This window comes from Rhinatrema bivittatum, chromosome 3 (assembly GCF_901001135.1).
Source record: "Rhinatrema bivittatum chromosome 3, aRhiBiv1.1, whole genome shotgun sequence".
Classification (NCBI taxonomy): Eukaryota; Metazoa; Chordata; class Amphibia; order Gymnophiona; family Rhinatrematidae; genus Rhinatrema; species Rhinatrema bivittatum.
The window spans coordinates 493,428,798-493,455,731 of record NC_042617.1 but is presented as its reverse complement, the minus strand read 5'-3'; the positions used below and the strand labels follow the sequence as shown (position 1 = coordinate 493,455,731).

The following is a 26,934-nucleotide window of genomic DNA, read 5'->3' as shown; positions in this document are numbered from 1 at the left end:
TGGAAATTGCCCAAACATCCTAGCTTCCTTGTGTAGTCTGCCAAACAGACTCACCTACTATATATGAGTTCCTGCATTTCTGCTAGACTTCCACTTATTATAGAAATCTTCTTGTTATTTCAATAATCAATTGTTTCTGACATCTTATTTATATCATTAATGTGGTACATCCTGTTTATGATACAGACAGAACACAATTTTTCTTTGATTCGATCATGAGATCATTCTTACCATTCATTTTGCAAATAGAAATGTTTTTAGTTTAGTTTACTTAATCAGATAAATTGTTCCAACTATAGTACATTGCTCAGGTAGATGATAGGGGAGTAAAACTGCTGACGTTATCAGAAGTTTTAATCTTTGAACTTCTGTTAAACTCATTCCACAATTATTTGCTTAACTATTTCACATCAAAAGCTGTTCTAGGCTGAACCATTTTGTATAGCAGTTTCAGGAACTTCCTGACTGAAAGCCACTATAATAGAAAATGAATTGGACAATCCTTGTGACATTTGTGGTTTTTATTCTGATTTTCATTTGTGTTAAAACCTTAAACAATGGCTCAAATGCAAGGTCCAGCATGAATATTATCCCAGGGCCCAGACCGCTACCAATCATTGGAAGCTTGCACATTGTGAATCTGCAGAAACTACAACAGTCTTTAAGAGAGGTACAACTATTATTTATTTCACTTTTAATGTTTGGAAAGCATGCATGTAATCCTAAAAATATTTTCTTACACCCTGGTACACTGTATTTAATTTTATTTTAACTTAATGCACAATTTGTTCCTTAAAATGCAGACATATATTCAACAAAATCTCTTACATATGTAATTAATTGCATAAATCAATTAATTTTGTTCAGTTTCCTTTGCAAGGCAAAATCAATACTAAATCATATCTGAAATTCAGAAAGAAGTTAAAAGCATTTTTTGTTTATGCAGCCTTTCTTTTGATTGACAACATTTTGTGATGGTAGATATCTTATTATCTTTAACTATTTTTCAGTTTTATATTTATTTTTCATTTATTAAGATGCTTTAATGTTTTATTGTGTTTGTTTAGTATTTTATATAATTTTATTTTAGTATGTGTTATATATATTACATATTTCTCGTGCTGGAAACGTAAACTGTGTGTAGTTTAGGCTTCCAGCGCAGCTGGGAGCGGGTAAGTTCGGAGGTTTGAGAGAAAGGTTGGGAAGTTGCAGTGGCATGTTTATCAAGATAGTGGGGGGTGGGGGTGGGAGCCTCTGGTGGAATAATTAGAAATCCGGAGGGGGGGGGGGGGGAGGTCTGCAGAGAGAAAGGTTAATTTGATAAATATAGGAGGTGATATGGGGTGGGGATTGAAGGCCACTATGGCCTCTTTGCTATTTGATGATGGAGGTGGGGGTGGGAAGAAATCAGGCCACAAGGAGCTATACTTCTTTTTTTTATTTTTAACTTTCCTGGCACTACGCACCCAGATATCTTTTACAGATATTCGTATAAGTTGCTAGTTATCTGGCCACTTAAGGCTGGATAACTTTTGACCTGCAGGTCTAAAGCTATCCGGCTAATGTAACCGGATATATGCAATATTCGGTTACATTAGCTGGATAACTCAGCTCTTTCCTGAAAGCCCCTGAAATGCCCTTTTTTAGCCAATAAATTGCAGATGGATATGTAGGTATTCGGCTATAATTTAACTAGATAAGTAGCTGAATTGTTGAGCTCGGGGGTGGACCCTTGGCCTGGGGCAAGGGTGGAGTGGCTCCTGAAAGGGAACAGGAGGTAACTGGCCCCAGGGGATGGAGCACTGAAGGAGACAGAGGCTAGGTAAAGCTTCACCACTGGAAGCCTGCGGTCCCTCCGGGAGGAGCCCGTAGGGACCCGGGCCGCTTGGACTTAGGTGGGCCTCGCAGGGTCTCCTGGGAGAGTGATAGTCCGGCATGCCCACAGACACAGAAGGAGCACGGTCAGGTTCGAGCTGGAGCAGGGAGAACCAGAACAGAGTTGGTAACAACAAGGCGAGGAACAGAGCCAGAATCTGGTGGAGTGGTCATGGTCAGACAGGCGAAAGGTCAATGTCCATAGATCAGTCCGAGGATTGGTTACCGAAGCAAGGGTCAGATACCGGAGGTCAGATGTAGTCAGAGGTGAGCAGAGGTCTAGAGGCAGGTGGCAGGCAGAAGAGTAGATCTGGAACAGGCTGAGGTCCTTGAGGCAGGCGGCAGACAGAAGAGTAGATCAGGAACAGCCACTGCTATTAATTGCATCAGTGGCATGGGATTTTCTTAGTTTTTGGGTAATTGCCAGGTTCTTGTGGCCTGCTTTGGCCTCTGTTGGAAACAGGATGCTGGGCTTGATGGACGCTTGGTCTGACCCAGCATGGCATGTTCTTATGTTCTTAACAGGCTGGGTCTTGAGGCAGGTGGCAAGCAGGCAGACGAGTCAGGAACTAGAGAGGGTCGTAGACAGGCAGTTGGCAGGTAGACAGGTCAGGAACAAGCTGAGGTCAGTACCAGGGTACTACCCGGGAAGGCAGATAGATGAACACAGGAACAGGCAGGATGCAGGAACAAGGATACAGGAACAAGTCAGGAACGGAACTGGAACAGAAGGATCCTGGAACGAGATTAGGAACAAGCAGGAAAAAACAGGAACAGGCACAGTGACAATCTAGCATTCAAGCCAACCTGATTGCCAAGGCAAGAAAGTGAAGTCAGGAACTTCCTTATATCGTAGCTCTATCAGGGCGCGCCGCGGAACCCGGACCCGCCCTCGGCCCTACAAGTCTCGGGGCAGGCTGTGCGTGCACGCGTATGGGCATGGCTAGCATGGAGGAAGATGCCGAACCTCGGCATGAGACCTGGCGTACAGTGGAAGGCCCGGCGACTGCCGCCGTGGACCGCCGGGGCCTAGCCAGACTAGCAACTACCGCGAGGGAGGTCGTCCCGGGACCCGCTGGGGAACTATGCAGGTGAGAGGTCCTGTGCGCGGGACGGCCGCGGGTGGGGCGCGTAACATGAATATGCCACATTTGCCATTTAGATGGATAATTTGTGAGTTATCTGTCTACAAGGCTTTTGAGTATTGACCTCATAGAAATTTGCTGTTTTTTTGGCACGACTTTTGCCCAGAATTACCTTAACACAAAGCAGTTTTGAGAAATAAAATATCTCTGTGCACAATTATACAAATTGCTGGAGGGGTGTTCTATTTTACTGTCATGGGACAAGGTGGACAATCAAGAACCCAATTGTAAGACAGAGAGGATAAGGTATTTGAGGACAGAGTTACCAGGTATTCAGGTCTATACAGTATAGTGCACTCCGATGGAGCGCACTGTTAGCCTGCTCTTGGATGCGCGTTTTCCCTTACCCCTTATTCAGTAAGGGGAGGAAAACGTGTGTCCAACCCGCAGCACCTAATAGCGCCCTCAACATGCAAATGCATGTTGAAGGCCCTATTAGGTATGCGCGTGGGATACAGAAAGTAAAATGTGCAGCCAAGCCGCACATTTTACTTTCAGAAATGAGCGCCGACCCAAAGGTCGGCGCTAATTTCTTCTGGCACTGGGAAAGTGCACAGAAAAGCAGTAAAAACTGCTTTTCTGTGCACCCTCCAACTTAATATCATGGCGATATTAAGTCGGAGGTCCCAAAGAGTAAAAAAAGTTAAAAAAAAAAAAAAATTGAATTCGGCCCGCGGCTGTCGGACCGAAAACCGGACGCTCAGTTTTGCCGGCGTTCGGTTTCCGAGCCCGTGGCTGTCAGCGTGCTCGAGAACCGACGTCAGCAAAATTGAGCGTCGGCTGTCAAACCCACTGACAGCTGCCGTTCCTGTCAAAAATGAGGCGCTAGGGACGCACTAGTGTCCCTAGCGCCTCCTTTTGCCCATTTTTACTGCCGGGCCTAATTTAAATACTGAATCGCGTGCACCGGCGAGTGACCGGTGCGCGCGCCGTATCGGCCTGATTATCAGGTCATAAGGGACAGGATGAGCCAGTCCTGGTTGTACCACTTTGCAACAGAACACAAAAGAGGCATTCAGTTCCCTGAAAGAGTAGCTGTCACTTGTGGATGTGAGATCACAAAAGAGATAAAGAGAAACTGTATGACTGACAAGTGATTGTTTTTTTCTTGTTATACACTAGTGTCCAAGAAATGCTTTCCTTTCAGAAAACCAAATACCACTGTTCCTAATTGCAAGTTTATACGATATGTTCACTTTAATATGTGGACCACAAGCATCTCAACCCGAAAGTCATTACATCATAAAGTTGCTCCTTCTTTACCTACATGACACTTCTTAAGGTTGCTTGAATATATTTGACTGAGCATTTATACCCCTGATACAGGCAGTTAGCTAAAACATGGCCATGTTGGGTTTTATTTTCTAAAATGTGGTTTTATTTCCTTTTTTTGTTGTTTAGTGTGGAGCTCTTATATTTCATGTTTTTTCAGATTTTGTCTTTTTATATACTTTATGTATTTATTTGGTATATTTTTTTAAATAACTTTATTGCTAATAATGACTGTACTTATCATCAACTGTATATAGTTGCATCTATTTGTGTTCTTTCACTCCTTTCTGTCCAGCCTTTGCCCTTCCCTTAGCCTCCCCTCTCCCACCCCCCGGTATCCTCCCTTTCCCACTCCCCTCCCCTTTACTATTGCTCTACTATGCTATTGTTTTACCTATTTATCAGTTTTACTGTTTTATTGTTATATTGTAACTTTCCTCCTTTGAGTTTTTTTGTAAACCGGCATGATGTGTTTCACGAATGTCGGTAAATAAAAGTTAATAAATAAATAAATAATTTGTAACAGCAACTAAGCAAGCATCAATATACATGGTAGATACCCCATCAAAAAGTAATAATAGATCCTTTGGGACATATGAGATTACCTATACATCATACTAAAAATAAAGCTTTTATCAAGTATGAATAGAAAAATCACAGTTTACAAAAAGTTGAACTCTGTGTAAATGAAACCTATCCCAAAGACCACTCTTAACTCCTTACTATCTGATAAGGATAGAATAATCTGAAATCTGAGGACCATCTCCCCTCATATATCCTTAATCCTTCTACAAACACTATTGCTTAGAAATCATTTCCCCATAGCTGCTGTTGCGACAAAGATAAGATGCACCTTGGAGCAAAATGGTTCCCATATCTCGGGTACATTCTGATAAAAATGTAAAAGGTGGTGGTCTCCATTGTATAGACTTGCCCTAGGAGGTGGAAGAACATTTCCAGTGGCAGGTCACATTGCATCTAGCTGCCACCAGCATATGCATAGTAGGACAGATATTTTTCTTGACAGCAGGAAGATAAAATCCAAATGGTAACCCCAACAATACTACAAAAGGATCCGGTGTAGCTGTATCCCTGTTACACAGTGAATCTAGGAATATATTTTGTATATTATTAATTGTTTTAAATCTATTTTTATTATATATTGTGCCATGCCCTTTTTTACCACTACTTTGATCTTTTACCCCATTTTATTCAATAAGGGTAAAACCAGGACTGGCTCAGCCTACCCCAGATGGCCTGGAGCATCCAGTAAACCTACCTGAATGAATTTTCACATGCCCTCTCTCACCATTTTTGAAGATAGAATCCCATTGCCACCACAGCACAGTGAGGCACATGTGTCTTCAAAAGTGGCACTAACTGTCCATACTTACTTCATCAGTATCTCCACAGACTAGCCACACATTTCCTCCTCCCCCATTTGTACCTTTTGTTCGCAGCCACTCCAACTCTGGGCTTCCCAGACCTGTTTTGGTGACCCCATATCCAGTCTATTTTTCAGGAGATCCACCACAAATATGCATGAGAAACATTTGCATACATTGAAGACCCATTTATTGTGGATCTCCTGAAAACAAGACGGGCTGTGGGATCATCAGGACAGGTTTGAAAATCCCTGCTCTAATATCTACCCATTACAATAAACTTACCCTCCACATAGGCATTGTCATTCCTGCACTCACAGTCTGTACTCAGGCATACACAGGGAAAAATAGTTTTCTTTTCATTTGTAGTCCCTCCCTAGGGGTAATCTGGGATTGTATCTAAAAAAAACCCTCTCTCTTTGGAGGGTTTGGTCTTTGCTAGGGATGTGAATCGTTTTAGGACGATTAAAATTATCGTCCGATAATTTTAATATCGTCTTAAACCGTTATGGAACACAATACAATACAGATTCTAATGATTTATCGTTATAAATCGTTAGAATCGTGAGCCGGCACACTAAAACCCCCTAAAACCCACCCCCGACCCTTTAAATTAAATCCCCCACCCTCCCGAACCCCCCGCGAATCGTTTTCGTACGGAAAATGGCGCCGGCAGGAGATCGACTGCAGGAGGTCGTTCAGCGAGGTTTCCGTACGAAAACGATTCGCGGCGGGAAATCGCTCCCTGACCCCCGCTGGACCTCCAGGAACTTTTGGCCAGCTTGTGGGGGGCCTCCTGACCCCCACGAGACTTGCCAAAAGTCCAGCGGGGGTCCGGAAGGACCTCCTGCCGTCCAATCTTTTTCGTCTATGGCCGCCGCCATTTTTCGGCGCCATTTTGGAAAATGGCGCCGGCTGAAGACGACAAGATTCAGAGCAGGAGCCCGTTCCGGACCGCTGCCGTTCCGGACCGCCGCTGGACCCGCAGGTTATTTAAGATATTTGGGGGGGGGTTCGGGAGGGTGGGGGATTTAATTTAAAGGGTCGGGGGTGGGTTTTAGGGGGTTTTAATGTGCCGGTTTTTCGATTTTTCGATTTTTTTCACGATTTTTTAACGATTTTTCACGATATTTTACCCCCCCAAACGGCAACAATACGATTCCCTCCCCCTCCCAGCCGAAATCGATCGTTAAGACGATCGAGGACACGATTCACATCCCTAGTCTTTGCTTCTAAAGGAGCCACTAACTGCCGCTGCTCCAGGCAGCAGGGATTGCATTTAAACAAACATCATCTCCTGCTACCACAGGGCAATCTCATAGCTCTTGTATGTGGAGAGAAAGCAAGCCTCTGTGTTGTGAGTATGTGTGTGGGTGGGTGGGTGTGGGTGTGAGAGAGAGAGCCTGTGTGTGTGTAAGAAAGTGTGCATGTATTTGTGTGTGTGTGTGAGAGAGAGACAGACAGAGAAAGAGAGAATTATGTCTCTGGAAGAGGGGATGTGTATGAGGGAGAGAGAGAGAATAGGAGTCAGTGTATATGGGGAGGAGAGAAAGAGCCTGTATGAATGTTTGTGTTTGTGAGAGAGAAAGAAAGAGCCTATATGTATGTGTTTGTGAGAGAGAGACAAAGCCTGTGTGTGTGTGTGTGTGTGTGTGTCTGTGTGTGTGTGTGTGTGTGTGTGTTTGTGTGTGTGTGTGGGAGAGAGTGAAGGGGAAACAAAAAAATGGGATAACACCGAATGTCCTTTAAAAATATTTATTAAGAATTTGCCTGTCTCAAGGTCTGAGTTTTGCCCTTTTATAATAGGGCTGCTTCAGAGGCTTGAATCTTAAAGCCTGGATAAAGAATAGGATTTATTTAAGTACTGAAGATGATATCTTCCAAGAAGTCATAAGTGTGGTTACACCACACCGATGTTATAAGAAATTCAATAAGTTGTTTTTTTCACTGAACAAAAGAGAATAATAACATGGAAGACTACATTTCACCAGATGTTTGATATTTTTAACTAGACAAATATTTATTTATTATGAGAGGGTATTCCAGTAATGATGAACATAACTAGAGATGTGAATCGGAACCGGAATCGGTTCGGATTCCGGTTCCGATTCACATGTGGGGTTTTTTCCATCGGGCCCGATCGCGTGTTGTTTATCGGCTGCGCCCCAGCAGATAAACAAAAAACCCACCCCGACCTGTTAAAAGTAACCCTTTAGCTTCCCCCACCCTCCCAACCCCCCCCCCCCAAAACCTTTTTAGAGGTACCTGGTGGTCCAGTGGGGGTCCCGGGAGCGATATCCCGTGATCTCCCGCTCCGGGCCATCCTCCGGCTCCCGGGCCGTTGGCTGCCACTAATCAAAATGGCGCCAATGGCCCTTTGCCCTTACCATGTGACAGGGTATCCGTGCCATTGGCCGGATCCTGTCACATGGTAGGAGCACTGGATGGCCGGTGCTATCTTGTGCTCCTACCATGTGACAGGGGCTGACCAATGGCACCGGTAGCCCCTGTGACATAGTAAGGGCAAAGGCTATCGGCGCCATTTTGAATACTGGCAGCCGACGGTCCGAGTGCAGGAGGTCGCTCCTGGACCCCGCTGGACATTTGGCAAGTCTTGTGGGGGTCAGGAGGGTCCCCCAAGACTTGCCAAAAGCTCCTAGTGGTCCAGTGGGGGTCTGGGAGCGATCTCCTGCACTTGGGCCATCGGCTGCCAGTAATCAAAATGGCGCCGATAGCCTTTGCCCTTACTATGTCACAGGGGCTACCGGTGCCATTGGTCAGCCCCTGTCACATGGTAGGAGCACAAGATGGTGCCGGCCATCCAGTGCTCTCCATGTGACAGGATCCGGCCAATGGCACGGATACCCTGTCACATTGTAAGGGCAAAGGGCCATCAGCGCCATTTTGATTAGTGGCAGACGATGACCCCCACTGGACTACCAGTTACCTGTAAAAAAGTTTTGGGGGGGTCGGGAGGGTGGGGGAAGCTAAGGGTTTACTTTTAAAGGGTCGGGGTGGGTTTAGGGGTTATTTTTGTGTGCCGTTTTTCCCGCCCTCCTCCAAAACGATAAGGGAACCCCCATAATCAATATCGTGGGGTTTTCCTATCGTTTTGGAGGAGCCCCCAATTTCTGACGATTTTGAAAATATCGACGATATTTTCAATCGTCCAAAGCCCGATTCACATCCCTAAACATAATATATCATCTTATATATAAATATACTAATGGTTGGGTAATTTTGTTGACACCATTATTTCATACATACATATTGCTCAAGGTTATTGATTAAGTTGTGTCTAATCTGCTGCAAACATACATGATTGCAACAAGTAGACACCCTTGTACACTGCAATACCATCATAGGTAAACCCTAGGGGCATGCATTTGTTTGCAATGTATTGGCAACGTATATGCCATATTTGTTGTATTCGTGGGGTCACGAAACGTATGACAAATCTCCACGAATACGTCTCACTAACAAATAAACCCCCACCCTCCTGACCCCCGCAAGACTTGCCAAAAGTCCCAGGTGGTCCAGCGGGGGTCCTGGAGCGATCTCCTGCACTCAGGCTGTCGGCTGCCGGTATTCAAAATGGCGACGATAGCCTTTGCCCTTACTATGTCACAGGGGCTACCAGTGCCATTGGTCAGCCCCTGTCACATGGTAGGAGCACAAGATGGCACCGTCCGTCCATTGCTTCTACAATGTGACAGGGGCCGACAAATGGCACTGGTAGCCCCTGTGACATAGTAAGGGCAAAGGCTATCGGCGCCATTTTGAATACTGGTAGCCGACAGCTCGAGTGCAGGAGATTGCTCCAGGACCCCCGCTGGACCACCAGGGACTTTTGGAAAGTCTTGGGTGGGGGGTTCAGGAGGGTGGGGGGTTGTAGTTAATTAAATTTAAAGGGTTGGGATGGAGTTTTTTTGGTGGAAACGAATATATATGTAACTAATGAAGAGATCGGGATCTCCTGAGAACAGATGCAACGGATTTGGGTTCCAACGAATACGAATACCAAATTGTATGAATCCATCCCTGCTGCACATTCCTAGTAAACCCTGCTCAATAGTTATTCTTTCTTTCTTCTCTTTTTTCTTTACCATATGTCACAATATATGCTTGAATCACAGATTTCATAATTTTATCTCGAATTTTTGTCACATCACTTGTCTATCTATTTGTTCAATATTTATGTTTTTAACCTTTGCAGAATGTTAAGGCATTATGTTCATTATTTTATTTTTTGATATATTTTATTTAATATTATTTCAATTAATTATATCTGAATGGTTTAAATGTTTATATGCAATGTACTGCATTTGTTTTGTTCACAATAGCCCCTGAAGCAGCTCACAATAGAGCGAAACTCGACCTGAGTCGGGCTTTTTATTATGGTTTGTGCTAATAAAGAATCCTTGGTGTTTTACTAATCTTCTACTTTTGGTCACGACTTGCAATATTGGATCAGTTTCTGGTTTGTTTCCAAGTACTGGACTAGACAGGACAGAACAAGGATTAGACAAAGTCTGGACTAGGACATACAATAGTAAATAGGAAGCCCAATGGGCCATGAGACAGAGCTAGATAACATTTGTAGGCTTGAAGGCCACAAGGCAGGACAGATAGACCCAGAAGGCCTCTGAACAATGTAGAAAAGCCTAGAAGACCTCAGATAAAGGCAGGACACAAAGGTAGATGGCCAGAATAGGCCACAAAGCAAGGCAGAAAGCCAAGGTACGCTACAGAGCATGGCAGGAGGCCAAGATAGGTTTCAAGGTCAGGAAGATAGCTTGAGTAGGCCACATGGAAGGAAGGTAGCCTGGGTAGGCTGGGTAGGCCACATGGGTAGCCTGGGTAGGCCACATGGAAGGAAGGAAGGAAGATAGCGTGGGTAGGCCTGGGTAGCCTGGGTAGGCCACATGGAAAAATATGGCAAGACAAGATTGGCCAGTTCAAGGAGCCAAGATGAGGAAAAGAGGAACTAGACAAGTTGGGTTAAGTAGACCTGGAATTGCTGTGTCATGTGATTAGTGTGTGGGTGGCTAGGGCAGTTATGAGCAGGGTTCACTAAAGGCCTCTGCTGGTGGGGAGGCAGCAAAGGAGGTAAAACCATGGCAAGGAGAGACTGCATAGCAGGCGGAATCATGACATAATGCTAGTATGTAAAAAGAGGGTGCAATTACAGCCCTTCAGAAGGAAAACCTTAACTTTTTTGTTCCTGGTTCTAAAACTTTGCCTTTTAAGGACATTGTCACAAATGTCAACTGTACAAAACCTCCAAACTGCAGATCAAAATAATAAACAATTTGGACTCTGTAAATGAAACATTGAGAGGGTTCAAATTTGCCCAAGATAATTTGATCTCATTATTTTCTATAGAGGGTATAACTGCACCCCCAGCAATTTTACAGTCTAATAACAATTCTAATGAACCTGTTTGTGAGACTTATGGATGAAGATGTATAAAAAGGGATCAGTGTTGGGACTGGTTCTGTTCAATATCTTTGTGAGAGACATTGCGGAAGGGATAGAAGGTAAAGTTTGCCTATTTGTGGATGATACTAGGGATGTGCAATTTCAATGAAATTGCCTAATTCGGAATGGTTCGGGAGAACTGAAAAACGATTGAATTTTTTCCGAAATTTCTGAATAAATTCATTTTTGGGATCGTGCGCACTATCGGGAGTTAGCACGCACTAACCAGAAAATTGAGACCCCCGAAAAAAACAACCCCAAACCACGAGAAAAATGAAATTCCCATGGGGGGCCCCCGAAACTAAGCCAGACACAAAATTCTAACCCGAAGCACATCTCTAGATGATACTAAGATCTGCAACAGAGTGAACCCGCCGGAAGAATAGAGAGATTAAACATGATTTAAGAAAACTTTATCAGTGGTCAAAGATATGGCAGCTGGGATTCAATGTCAAGAAATGAAGCGTCAAGCATCTGGGGTACAGTAATCCAAACAGATGTATGTGATGGGGGTGAAAGACTGTTGTGCATGGACCAAGAGAGGGACCTTAGAGTGATAGTGTCTAGTGACTGAAAATGGCAAAGCAATGTGACAAGGCAAGAAGAATGCTGGGCTGCATAGAGAGAGGAATAACCAGTAAGGATTGGCACTGTTGGAAACAGGATGCTGGACTTGTTGGATCCTTGGTCTGACCCTGTATGGAATTTCTTATGTTCTTATGTACTTAGTCACTCACCATTATGAGATCAATATATGTCTTAATCTTTTGGTTCTTTAAACTAGTTTTTGAGGTTACTTAAACATATGGAGTTTAATACAGAGAAGGAGTTATCCATAAAATAAGAATAATTTGTAATCCTTTGACTGTCCATAAATGATTTGAAGCAGAACTTTCCTTGGAGAACAAGTATATGTGTTACTTCCTTTGTTTTATTGTTTTAAATACCTATGTATTTTGTTTTATTAAGTATGTTTATTTTGTAAACCACTGTGATTATGAATTAGAGTGACAGTATATAAATAGATAAATAAATCGCATGATTGTCCACCTTCTTTCTGTCTTGAGTTGTATTAAGATGTACTTCATTCTATAGTTTGATGAGACGGGCTACTCTGTTCATCTTCTTCACAATAAATGAATAATAACTTAATTGTAAGAAATAGGAGAAATGTTTACATTATTATATGCTGCTAGCTGTCACTGTGGGGCCAGTATATTCATGCACCGTGTCCTGACCTGCCCTACTTGTGTCTCTTTCTGCCACAACCTCTCCCATTCCTTCCTGCTATCCTGCATAGTGGCAGCATCTGGGGTATCAGCTATTGGCTCTGTTTGTCTCACTGGTGCTCTCCCTCTCTCTCGCCTTCTGCCATAATGGTCTTATGAATCTTCTTTTGCTTTTCCTGCTGCAAGAGTTGGTATCTCCTGTAGGCAATGGCAAATCTATTTCATCAGTGATAGAGGTGCTTTCTAAAAAAAGGTAGTCAGCTGGCTCAGAGTTCTGTTCCTTCTCGGAAGCATAATCTGTTGTTATAGTTTAATCTGCCACATGTCCATATACCTCTCAACATCTTCAAACATGGTTGAAGACAATATTTGAAGAGGGAAACTAAAACTTCCAATATAATGAGGCATAGTGGCTTTAATGCATAGGAAGGAGCCTTTGTCTCAGATAATCCAAGGCACAGTGATCTGTACTTATCTAAAGTTCAGTTCAATTCACTGCCAAAGATGAATTTTGTTTTTTTACTGCCTCTAGGCACTTTGGGTGTTTCTCCCCTCACCCTCCCCTCCCCTCCCTCTTCTTGTCCCACCTCCTGCAAGAGTCGGTTGTAGGCAGTGACTTAAGCGGTGATGTTGTCACGTGATCTCTCTCTTTCTCAAATCGCAGATGACAAATGACCCAGCTCCTCAAAGAAATACAGACACAAAAAAAACAGAAAATGCCCTCCATCTCAGTGCCTCATCCGCACTACTTTTCACCAGCCCTTTCAAAACTGCTAACCTTACAGCTACTCTGCCGCCCGCCCACTTCCGGCACCCTAGGCCTAGGTCACCCCCTACCCCACCTAATGCTTCCGCCAGCCCCAGTTGTAGAGTAGCATAGGGCTGTTCTCTGCTTAATGAGATTTGACAGAGCTGGAAGGCAACAAATCATAGCCAACCTGTTGCCCCTAAGTGTTTGCTGTCCTAGACACAAACATAATGGGTGCCTATTGACTGCTATTTTAATGCATAATGCTTCAACTCTACTCACTAATCCAATAAAGGTACCAAATAGCATTCCAGGAACAATCCATCAGCCTCCTCAAGGCTGCTTAACACCACTCTGGATTCAGTCTCTAAATGTATAGCATAGCTGCTATACATCGTTTCATTTAAAGTCCTCCTTTCTTTTAAGCCGGCCCTCGGATTATGGTTTGTGATGATAGATCCATACAGATATGGTTGTAGCTTTTTAAGAGCCTAGACTAAGGCCAGGTATTCCTTTTTAGTTGTGACATAGGCCACCTCTCTATCCAGGAGCTTGCGATTCAGATACCCAATGGGGTGTTTCTCCCCTTTACTGTCCACTTATCTGAGCACAGCTCCAATGCATTAGTCTGTACCACAAATCTTTGATCTTAGTCTGGGGCAGCCAGTACTAGAGCAGTAGCCAAAGCTGTCTTTAATGCTTTATATTCTGGTGAGCAGGAAAACTTTCGTGGTAGTCTCTTTTTAGTCAGGTTATTTAGGGATTTGGCTATTGTGTTATACTGGGCCACAAACTTTCTGTAATACCCTGCTGTCTCAAGGAAGCCTAGTATCTACTTTTTAGTTTGGGGAGTGGGCCAGTTTTGTATCGCTTCTACTTTAGCTACTTCAGGTTTTACCTTTTCACCTCCCATTCTGTGTCCTAAATACTGAAATTCAGCCATTACCACCTGACATTTGCTGGTGTGGCAATGCCCCCCCCCCTCGGTTTGACCACCAGATGTCACTGTCCCTGTTTAGAACACACTATCTATGAGCCATCTGTACCCTAGTCCCTCCCACCTGGAGAGTCTGGATTGGATGCCTGAACAAAATTTAGCCCAGCCATTTTACAACACCTTGGTATCAATTTGAGAAAGCCTTCAAACAATAAGAATGTCTACGTTTTACACTCTGGTGAGGCCTTCCAGTTTCACCCAGAAGGAATTTCTTTTACAAGTGACACCTCATTGTGCACTCCCTGCCAGAGGGCCCTTCTCCTAATAATTTACAGAAAAATTACATTTCTACTCCTCAGACCCTTTTGGGGCAAAAGGGCTCTCACCAGGGGACCAAAGACCTGTAAACCCACTCTAAACCCTAGGTGGGCAAGCACCAGAGATGGATCCTGCTGTGAAAGACAGTGAGGGTAGAAGATGTATCCAGTTTAACTTTTGAAGTAGTTTTTGGACTTGAACAGAATGGCGAGGTTTTTGGATCTCCCCGCCCCACAGAGATTGTAGTTTTGAGAACTAGCCTTATCCCACTTGACTTTACCTCATGAGAAGTCCTCCTAGAAACAACAATTAAGGATAGAAGACCAAGATTAGGAGACCCCAACCGGATCTCCACACCTATGGGACCAGGATGAGCTGGGTGTCCGAGGAGAAGATATCCTAAGGTAAGATTTTTGCTTGAAGTTGAAGACCCCTCCCACTAGGATTCCCGAATAGCTGCTGGGTGAGCTTTGCATGAGTAAAAACTACCATGGGAACTCTACCCTGATGCCTGAATAAAAGGACACCTACCTAGAATTACATTTGTACCAGTAATCAGGTCTAACTTCAACATTATTGACAAATGGACTTTAATTTATGATTACCAATCAGTAAACTTTTATTTAATATCCAGATCTTGGTCCTGTCTGATCTCTCATAGCCTCTTACCACAAGAGATGCATCTACAGTCTATACACACAGTGGAAGCAGCACAATATCGTCTGGGCCACAAACAAGAGCTTACCACCATAAAAAGAATCCACCCAGCGATTAAGAGTAAAGTGTGGGAGTAATTTTCTATCCTGAGCAGCCCCTGAAGAAAAATAAATATGTTTGTGTGCCCTTGGGGTTAAAATCCTGCTAAGGGTTACACTGAGTTTGATAGTCAGGCCTGCTTCCCAGATCTTGCCTAATACTCCTGTTAAACAGGTCAGGTGGTTATCCCATGTCTAACTATATATGGCAATGTCATCTACATATGATCTAGCATCTTCCTGAAGTCTATCTACCAGTCAGGTGCTGGAATGTCCCAAAAGAAATTTTCATGCCAACAGACATTACAATAAATTTATAAAGGCCAGATTGGGTACTAAAGGCAAATCACTCCTGAGCAGCAGTCAATAGAGGGTATCTGCCAATACCTACAACTATGGTTCATGGTGATCAGGTACTGGGCCCCATCTAAATGGTCTAGCAATTCATCCATCTGTGACACTGGATATGCATCAGATACAGTGAATTCATTGTTTCCAGTAGTTTGCACAGATAGGGATTTTACCATCTTTCTTGGGAACAGGAACTACAGGAGAAGCCCACGAACTATGAGACTTCTTTATAACACCTAGAACTATGATCACATCATCCTCCTTTTTCATGTGTTTCTCAACCTCAGCAAAGCACTGAGCTTAAGTGGTTTAGGTTGCCAGTGTCAATATTGTAAAAAATAGTGAGTATTTCTTGGTTTAGTAAAAAATACATTAGCATATGCCTGTAATATTCCTTCTAGCTTTTGTTTCTGTGTAGGGGTTAATTGCTCTCCCACAATAACTTGATATACAGACCCTTCAGACAATGTCTCTGATAGGAAATAAGGTATAGGCTTTCTATCCTGACACTCCTCTGGTGCTCTGCAGATAGCCAGCACTATTGCTTGCGATCAGCAAAAGTTTTTATCATATTTACATGAAAGGTACTATATATACTGGGGTGGATTTTAAAAGAGTTACGCGCTTAACTCTTAACGCATGTTATAAAATCAGATGTACATTTGTGCACACCGGGTAGCACGCACAAATGTGCCCCCCACGCATAATTTTAAAAATCTGCCCCACTGTGTAAAAGTTGATCTCGTGGATAAGTCGAGGGCAGTTCAAAATTTAAGAAATTTGCTATGACTCATGGATAAGTTGAGGCTATGCCCAGTCATTCACTCCTTCCCTCCCTCTCCCAAGGCTATCCCCAATCATTCACTCCTTCTCTCTCTCCTCCATAGCTATCCCCAGTCCATTCACACCTTCCTTCCACCACCCCCCCCCCCCCCACCCCACATGGCTATCCCCAGTCTATTCACCCGTGGGCTGAAGACATAACTGAAGCAGCTAGAAAAAGGCCAGTGGCAGCAGGTCATCTCCATCATATGCCCTCCAGATCTCTTAACTCACCTGTTGCTAGGAAGATGACGATGGGAGTTGAGGTTGCTCGGGTGTGTCCTTCCTCCTCCCCATGATGTTTCAGTGTCTTGCTTTGAACCACATGGTTCTCAGTCCACCAATCAGGCCCTGGCAAGGGAGGAGGTAGGATGCACCTGAGCAACTGGAACTCCTATTGTCATCCTGCTACTTGCGAGTGAGTTAAGAGATCAGGAGGGGGTGCCAGGGAGTGCCAAGGAGAATCTGTTCTACTGCCTTGGCCTCTTTCTAGCTTTTTTGGTTGTGTTTTCAGCCAATGGGTGAATAGATTGGGAATAGCCATGGGCAGGGAAGGAGTGAATGGACCACTAACCCATGGAAAAGGTGACCCTATTTTTCAAAATGAATATTGAAGCTTAAATTTCTTGACTTATACATGAATATATATGGTATAGAGATGTGCAGTAGAGACGGATTTGTCCCATTCAGTATTCGTATTCGTCGGGACCCAAATCCATTGCATCCGTTCTCGGGGGACCCCGATCCATTCATTAGTTACATATGAATTTGTTTCCCCAAAAAAACCCCATCCCAGCCCTTTAAATTTAATTAACTACAACCCCCTACCCTCCTGACCCCCCAAGACTTGCCAAAAATCCCTGGTGATCCAGCGGGGGTCCTGGAGCGATCTCCTGCACTCGGGCTGTCAGCTGCCAGTATTCAAAATGGTGCTGGTAGCCTTTGCCCTCACTACGTCACAGGCACTACCGGTGCCATTGGTCGGCCCCTGTCACATGGTAGGAGCAATGGAAAGATGGCTGCCAGTATTCAAAATGGCACCAATAGCCGTTGCCCTTATTATGTCACAGGGGCCGACCAATGGCATCGGTAGCCCCTGTGACATAGTAAGGGCAAAGGCTATCGGCACCATTTTGAATACTGGCAGCCAACGCCCCGAGTGCAGGAGATCGCTCCAGGACCCCCGCTGGACCACCAGGGACTTTTGGCAAGTCTTAGAGAGGTCAGGAGTCCCCCCAAGACTTGCCAGAAGTCCGTGGTGGTCCAGCAGGGGTCCTGGAGTGATCTCCTGCACTCGGGCCATCGGCTGCCAGTATTCAAAAATGGCACTGATAGCCTTTGCCCTTACTATGTCACAGGGGCTACCGGTGCCATTGGTCGGCCCCTGTCACATGGTAGGAGCACAAGATGGTGCCAGCTGTCCATTGCTCCTACCATATGACAGGGGCCGACCAATGGCACCAGTAGCCCCTGTGACATAGTGAGGGCAAAGGCTAGCAACGCCATTTTTAATATTGGCAGCCGACAGCCCGAGTGCAAGAGATAACTCCAGGACCCCCACTAGACCACAGGGACTTTTGGTAAGTCTTGGGGAGGTCAAGAGGGTGGGGGTTTATTTGTTAGTAATACGTTGTATTCTTGGGGGTTCGCCATTCGTTTCATAACCCCCACGAATACAACGAATATGTCATATACATTGTGGATTGCCAATATGTTGCAAACGAATGCACACCCCTAATATGGTATGCTGTATTCTATCCTGAGAGTCCATAGATATAAAATAATTACTGCCATTCAAGCATTGAATGACCTTATACGATCCTGCCCCATTTGCCTGATGTTTATTCTAATACACTGAGACTAGGACATGTACCCACTGGCCCTCTATAAACTTTCTTCTTTACATTTTATATTCATGCCAAGTCTTTAGGTTAGTCTGCCTGAAGTTATTGTAGACAAAGCCCATGGGGGTCTTCTATTCACTGTCGCATATTGAACATATAATCACAGGAGTGTCTGAGGTAACAACCTTCTCTTCCCAATGTCTTCTTATTGGGTCAATGTATCCTCTCATCCTACAGCCATAAAGCAGCTCAAATGAGGAAAACCCATTAGGCTCCTGTGGTATTTCTCTCTAGGCAAACAGTAGGTAGAATAAATAACCTGTATCCAGAGAGCCCTCTTTCAACTCCAGCACCATAATGCTCAATAGAAACCCCTAGATCCAGCAATCACCCTGTTCCTCTCAATCTCTGAATATCTCCACCACCCTGGCCTCTGGCCCTACATTCCAGTCCATTTATTCCCTCACTCCCATGGAATCAGGGGGAGGTATGATTACCTCCTTCCTGCACCATCACTGAATTCACAATAATGCTGATCGACATAGTGCCAGCAGCCAGTTTCATTTTGGACTTTGTATTGAAGAAGGAAGTAGATGAGCATATTTCCTTCTATTGCCAAGATTCAGAGAAGGGGACAGATGAGCTATGGAGGAAGGAGGGAGGTAATGATGTAGGAGAATTAAGAATCTGTGGGGATGATCACCATATTTGGTGGGGTATCTATTAAGGATTGGGGTACCAGGATTGAAGAGAGATGGATCACTAGGCCTGAGGTAGAGTGAATTTTTGTTGAGAAATGGGGTGCTGAGATTGAGAGGGATTGCTATGTGTGGTAAAGTATTAGCTGTCTATCTCATAGCCAGCTGTTAAGCAATTTTTCAATTACAACTTACCTAGTTAGATTGTGGTTGAAAATGTTCCTAAAATTAGACAACTATAATATAGATGGCTAGCTTGCCACTGAGTGACTTACTGAAAATTTACCAGTTAGTGTTTAACCATTTTGAGACAGACCAGAAATAAATAGGTACTAGAAAAAATGACCACCAGAAATTGGTGGATAAAGGAGGAGTTGTATTCCCCACTGTGCCTCAGTGCCTCTATTCACCTTCTCTCCAATATAGAGCCCGTTTCATTTCTAAATACCTGATGACAAACAGTAATGTGAGATAGTGGATAAGTGAAGGATAACAAAAAGCAACTAGAAAGATAGGGTATTCAATAGACAACTTAATGTGTTGAGGAAATCAAAGTAAGCCAGTAAATAGAAAATTAAAAGATGTTATTTCTACCAGTGATTATATATTTATCCCTCTGTAAAAAAAATACTTCTGTATATTTGAATAATTATATTTTTTTCTGTTTTCAAGATGTCCAAGAAATATGGTGCTGTATTTAGCATTCATTTAGGAAGTCAAAGAATGGTGGTGCTATCAGGATATGAAACTGTGAAGGATGCTCTGGTGAACCATGCTGATGAATTTGCAGAAAGGCCTGAAGTGCCAATATTCACATATATACACAACGGATTTGGTAACTACACTTTTATCTGTGGGTGTCAACTGCACAACACTAGCAGCAACACATGGAATCCTCCATTCTGCTGCAACCTAACCAGATCCCCTGAAATATGATTCCTGTTAACCCTGCACCAAACTTCAAAGCCATAGGACAAAAAACAAACCTTAGTATCGTTTAGATTTAGACTAATCCATGTTTATGAATACTACCTCCATAAACTATCATTAATTGTTGATTTATAGTATGAATATTACGTTTATAAACTGCTGTGGTCTTTATGTGGAACAATGGTAAATAAAATATCTAAATAAATACATAAATAAATAAAAATACTAAGCTCCATTAGGGCTTTACTGTGTGGTTAACAGCATTTACCATACAGTAAATGCCTTAACGAAGAGATAATATGAAGTATTACAAATATTACACATTGTCTTCCCCCCCAAAAATCTGTTGTAACACAAATGCATGCAAATTTATGAAAATTAGCTCATACAAGTTAAATTAATGCAATTCAAATAGCATGGATTGCCTCAAAATTTGCAAGATGCATTATTTGATTGAAAATAAAGTATATGTTGATAGATGAAACTAACTTTCTCCAGGAACACTGGGACATTAAATACGACCTGGTGCTCCTAGGCTAAGGCAGAATTCCTCCTCTTCTAGTGGGGTATAATAATCTGTGGGGCTTTATTGAGAACCTCTTTCCCACCCAAAGAATCCTCCTGAGTTGGCCAAAGGTAACAAATAATAAAATAGTCTGTAACTTAGCCCCAACCTCTCCGGAAACCCCGCCTCTTTATCAAAAACATATAGCACCCCTGTCTCCCCCACCCTTCCAGGCCCCTTTGGGCCCCCTATTCTCTTGGCCCCTGTTGCACTTATTCCTGGTAGTCTAATGTTGAAGGCCAGAGCACCCCCTATGTTCTGGGGCTATTCTCTTCACCTCTTCAGAATGGGAGGGAGGGGGCTGATGTTTATTTCAGGTCAGCAAATGAATAAAACTGAAATAAGCATTAAAATGAACTAAAAAAACACTCCCCCTCCCACTCCCTTCCCTCCAAAAATAAAGCAAAATGACATTTTTGGATCTGAATATCCTTAGTGCATATAGGGGCAGATTTTAAAAGCCCTACGCGCACCGAGCCTATTTTGCATAGGCTCGGCGATGCGCACAAAGCCCCGGGACACACGTATGTCCCGGGGCTTGAAAAAAGGGGCAGGGGCCGGACAGGATGGTCTGGGGGCGGGGTGGGGGCGAGACCGAGGCCTCCGACAAAGCAGCAAAGCCAGGAGATTGCACGCCGGCAGCCGGCCAGAGGCAGGCGTAACTTACAAAATAAAGGTAGGGGGGGTTTAGGTAGGGCTGGGGGGCAGGTTAGATAGGGGGAAGGATGGGGAAGATGGGGAGGCCGAAGAAAAGTTCCCTCCGAGGCCACTCTGATTTCAGAGCGGCCTCGGAGGGAACGGGAAAAGCCATCAGGGCTCCCCTAGGGCTCGGCGCACGCAAGGTGCATTAGTGTGCACCCCCTTGCATGCGCTGACCCCGGATTTTATAACATGCGCATGGCTGCGCACACATGTTATAAAATCGGGTGTACATTTGTATGTGCCGGGTAGCACGCAAAAATGTACCCCGCACGCCTAGGTATTAAAATCTGGACCATATTCTCTGCTGCAAAGACCATAGGTAAAATGTATGAGTGGATATTGCACCATTGTGGACAGTTAGAAAATTCCCACCCAACCCTTCCCCTCACCCAAACCCCTTAAAATGCAAGGCACAGCATTGTGCTCATTGTTTCACTCAGCCAGAACCACTTTTGAGCCCAAAGGGGATATTTATTGGTTTGCACATGATGAAGTGTGTACCTCTGAGAAACCTCAAACAAGAAAAATACCTTTGATAATAATAAAACAAATTTAAAACTTCTCATTAATTTCAGGAAAAAATGATTATTAAAATGAAAAATCACTATATTATAGGCATTGCTTTTTCTCGTGGAAACAACTGGAAATTGATGAGAAGATTTACCCTATCGACTCTGAAAGATTTTGGCATGGGAAAGAGAACCCTAGAGGAAAGAATTGCTGAAGAATCTATATTTTTGATGAAACATTTTGAATCTTACAAAGGTCAGTTTATATTTACTCTTCAAACTTTATTTTATGAATAATGTATAGTCAATAGATATAGATATATACACATATTTTCTCTATTTATAGACATAGATGCACAGATAGGGGTAGATTTTTAAATTTATGCGCAGGCGTAGATTTGTTCGCACAACCCGGCGTGAACAAATCTACGCCCGATTTTATAATATGCGCGCACTACCGCGCGCATGTTTTAAAATCCAGAACCGGCGCACGCAGGGGGGTGCACAATTGTGCAACCTGCATTCGCCGAGCCGAGCAGCCTGCCGCCGTTCCCTCCAAAGACGCTCCAAATAAATACAATATGGGGCAGATTTTATTGTATAAATACAATATGGGCCAGATTTTAAAAGCCCTGCGCGAATAAATCCAGCCGGATTTACGCGCGCCTATGTTGCATAGGCTGCTGGCGCACGCAAATCCCTGGGAGCACGTAAGTCGGCCCAGTCCGGGGATGTTCCGGGGGTATGGTCAAGGCCTCCGAACCAGCCCCGGGGCCGGGGAATAGCGCGCCGGCACCCAGCTGGCACGCGCAAGTTATGCCTGCCTCAGGCAGGCGTAACTTTCTGAACAAAGGTAGGGGGGGATTTAGTTAGGGCTGGGGGGTAGGTTAGGTTAGGGAAGGGAAGGTGGGGGGGGGGCGGGGGCAGAAAAAAGTTCCTTCCGAGGCCGCTCCAATTTCGGAGCGGCCTCGGAGGAAACGGAGGCGGGCTGCTCGGCTCGGCGCGTGCAGGTTGCACAATTGTGCACCCCCCTGCGTGTGCCGACCCTGGATTTTATAACATGCGCGTGGAAGCGCGCGCATGTTATAAAATTGGGTGTAGATTTGTTCGTGCCGGTTGCGTGAACAAAGCTACGCCCGCGCATAACTTTAAAAATCTACTCCTAGCTGTGTAACTATGTCTATAAATAGAGAAAAATGTTTATATATCTATATTTATTGACTATACATATATACTAGCAGATAACCAAAGGCTGACACCAGTACTCCTTCTCATGCCTTTTCATCTGAATCCCAGTGTTCTATCCTAGCACTCTTTGACTGAATGACTCTTCTCCCCAGCCCATACCAGCACTCTCTTCCCTCCTCCCCCCAGTCTGATCCTAGCACTCTCCAACTCCTTCCCTAGCCTGGCCCAACACTAAGCAACAATCATGTTGGGGGCACAAATAAATACTGAATACCAAAGCCAGAAAGAGAAAAATCATTAGTCTTTTATGATAAGATATGCCCGGTAGGGATGTGCAGCCAAAAAGTTTTTGTTGCATTCGTGATACGTATTCGTGGGGGGTCAATTCAGTTTCATACGGAAGTATGGAGAATTCCATACGTTGTCGATCTGTCAATACGTTTCCCGGTTCCCATTAAAGTCAATGGGGGAAGGATTTCCAGCCTATTTTTGACTGCAGAATTGGGGTTTTCTTATCAATTTTCATGAAACTTCTGGGGAGCAACCATCACAACAACAAAACAGCTCCAAGGTACTTAGACTGTGGCAAAGTGGCACCAAAGTGGAATTAATAGCCTAAGGCACTGGAAAGGTGCAAAGGGGTACAAGAAGTGGCAAGAGTGCTTTAACAGAGGCACAAAGCAGCAGTGAGAATGTCAAAAACACACCACAGCTTCAAAAGAGCGCACCGATAGCAGATACATGAACCATCGAATAGAGATGTGAATCGTGTGATCAATCATCTTAACAATCGATTTCGGCTGTGAGGGGGAGGGAATCGGATCGTCACAGTTTGGGTTTTTTAAATATCGTGTAAATCGTGTAAATCTTGTAAATCGAAAACCGGCACACTAAACCATCCCTAAAACCCACCCCAACCCTTTAAAATAAATCCCCCACCCTCCCGAACCCCCCCAAAATGCCTTAAATTACCTGGGGTCCAGAGGAAGGGTCCCGGTGTGATCTTTTACTCTCGGACCTCCGTACGTTGTAGAAATGGCGCCGGCACTACCTTTGACCTGTCATATGACAGGTCAAAGGCAGCGCCGGCGCCATTTTGTTTTTTTGTCCCCCGACGTCAGGAGCGTAGGAGATCGCTCCCGGACCCCCGCTGGAACCCCAGGGACTTTTGGCCAGCTTGGGGGAGCCTCCTGACCCCCACAAGACTTGCCAAAAGTCCAGCGGGGGTCCGGGAACGATCTCTTACCGCGATCGTTTTTCCGTACGGAAAAAGGCGCCGGCCATACGCCGTATGGCCAACGCCATTTTCCGTACGGAAAAATGATTCGACTGCAGGAGGTCATTCCGGACCCCCAGGGACTTTTGGCCAGCTTGGGGGGGGGCCTCCTGACCCTCACAAGCCTTGCCAAAAGTCCAGCGGGGGTCCGGAATGACCTCCTGCAGTCGAATTGATTTTCCGTACGGAAAAACGATCGCGGTAGGAGATTGCTCCCGGACCCCCGCTGGACTTTTGGCAAGTCTTGTGGGGGTCAGGAGGCCCCCCCAAGCTGGCCAAAAGTCCCTGGGGGCTCCAGCGGGGGTCCGGGAGCGATCTCCTACGCTCCTGACGTCGGGGGACAAAAGAACAAAATGGCACCGGCGCTACCTTTGACCTGTCAGGTCAAAGGTAGCGCCGGCGCCATTTCTACAATGCACGGAGGTCCGAGAGTAAAAGATCACACCGGGACCCTTCCTCTGGACCCCAGGTAATTTAAGGCATTTTGGGGGGGTTCGGGAGGGTGGGGGATTTATTTTAAAGGGTCGGGGTGGGTTTTAGGGTTGTTTTAGTGTGCCGGTTTTCCCGCCCTCCCCCTTCCCCCGATTTACGATTTTTTAACGATAAATCGGGGGAATTGTTATTGTATCGCGGCTCTAACGATTTTTGACAATTTAAAATATATCGGACGATATTTTAAATCGTCAAAAAATGATTTACATCCCTACCATCGAAGGCAGCATGACAGGCAAAGTGGCAAGACGGGTGGCATTGACATCCAACAGCACAATGAAGGGGGAACATAGCAAGCAGATAGACTAGCACCAACACACTGAGGAACCATGAGAGTGGCAAGAACACCACAAGGAGTTAAGTGAGTAATCTGGTGTATGGCAGCAAAGCAGAGTGGCAGAAAGCTGATAGTGGCAAGACAGGCTGGCAGAGTGGAGGTAGCCTGGACCCTGTGGTTTTGATAGGGGAAAGAAAGGCTGGCCCAGGAGAGAGTTCCCTTTCCTTTGTGAAGGGAAGGACTCCCTGGAACGGGTTCACCCCTAGAGTGGGGTGTTTACGTTGGCGACTAGTGAATATTGTTGGCGTCTAGTGAATTCTGTTGGTGTCTAGTGAATTCCGACTGTACTTACGCACTTCAGCTGATGACAAAGGAACTTGAAGAGCTCTCAGAAATAAAAATACTGCTACTCAAGTCCAAATCTGCAATATCAACCTATGTTGACTTTGTACCGTAGAGGTCAAACACTTGTAGGAACACAAGGCCTGGACTGACAGGCAAAGCAATCAAGGTCAAAGACTTGTAGGAACACAAGGCCTGGATGAACAGGCACAGCAATCGAGGTCAAAGACTGGTAGGAACACAAGGCCTGGATGAACAGGCACAGCAATCGAGGTCAAACACTGGTAGGAACACAAGGCCTGGATGAACAGGCACAGCAATCGAGGTCAAAGACTTGTAGGAACACAAGGCCTGGACTGACAGGCACAGCATTAGAGGTCGAGCCCTGGTAGGGACACAAGGCCTGGATGAACAGGCACAGCAATCGAGGTCAAACACTGGTAGGAACACAAGGCCTGGATGAACAGGCACAGCAATCGAGGTCAAACACTTGTAGGAACACAAGGCCTGGATGAACAGGCACAGCAATCGAGGTCAAACACTTGTAGGAACACAAAGCCTGGATGAACAGGCACAGCAATCGAGGTCAAACATTGGTAGGAAGTTGGAACACATGGCCTGGATGAACAGGCACAGCAATCAAGGTCAAAGACTTTAAGGAACACAAGGCCTGGATGAACAGGCACAGCAATCGAGGTCAAACACTGGTAGGAACACAAGGCCTGGATGAACAGGCACAGGAATCGAGGTCAAAGACTTGTAGGAACATAAGGCCTGGACTGACAGGCACAGTGTTAGAGGTCGAGCCCTGATAGGGACACAAGGCCTGGATGAACAGGCACAGCAATCGAGGTCAAACACTGGTAGGAACACAAGGCCCTGATGAACAGGCACAGCAATCGAGGTCAAAGACTTGTAGAAACACAAGGCCTGGACTGACAGGCACAGCGATAGAGGTGGAGCCCTGGTAGGGACACAAGGCCTGGATGAACAGGCACAGCAATCGAGGTCAAAGACTTGTAGGAACACAAGGCCTGGATGAACAGGCACAGCAATCGAGGTCAAACAATGGTAGGAACACAAGGCCTGGAAGAACAGGCACAGCAATCGAGGTCAAAGACTTGTAGGAACACAAGGCCTGGACTGACAGGCACAGCGTTAGAGGTCGAGCCCTGGTAGGGACACAAGGCCTGGATAAACAGGCACAGCAATGGAGGTCAAACACTTGTAGGAACACAAGGCCTGGATGAACAGGCACAGCAATCGAGGTCAAACACTGGTAGGAATACAAGGCCTGGATGAACAGGCACAGCAATCGAGGTCAAAGACTTGAAGGAACACAAGGCCTGGATGAACAGGCACAGCACTCGAGGTAAAAGACTTGTAGGAACACAAGGCCTGGATGAACAGGCACAGCAATCGAGGTCAAACACTTGTAGGAACACAAGGCCTGGATGAACAGGCACAGCACTCGAGGTAAAAGACTTGTAGGAACACAAGGCCTGGATGAACAGGCACAGCAATCGAGGTCAAACACTGGTAGGAACACAAGACCTGGATGAACAGGCACAGCAATAAAGGTCAAAGACTTGTAGGAACACAAGGCCTGGACTGACAGGCACAGCTTTAGAGGTCGAGCCCTGGTAGGGACACAAGGCCTAGATGAACAGGCACAGCAATGGAGGTCAAACACTTGTAGGAACACAAGGCCTGGATGAACAGGCACAGCAATCGAGGTCAACCACTGGTAGGAACACAAGGCCTGGATAAACAGGCACAGTAATCGAGGTCAA

General features: G+C 45.0%; 1 protein-coding gene across 2 annotated transcripts in view; it reads left to right on the top strand.

The window, feature by feature from the left end:
* The first annotated feature begins 406 nt into the window (after positions 1-406).
* LOC115088128 (cytochrome P450 2K6-like) overlaps positions 407-26,934 on the top strand; it is an 80,301-nt gene continuing 53,773 nt past the window's right edge. For both annotated transcript variants that reach the window (XM_029596106.1, XM_029596105.1), the window contains exons 1-3: positions 407-670; positions 19,533-19,695; positions 21,673-21,822. In XM_029596106.1, the coding sequence (XP_029451966.1) occupies positions 488-670; positions 19,533-19,695; positions 21,673-21,822 (496 nt within the window). In that variant the 5' untranslated portion in view covers positions 407-487. The remainder of the gene's footprint in view (positions 671-19,532; positions 19,696-21,672; positions 21,823-26,934) is intronic.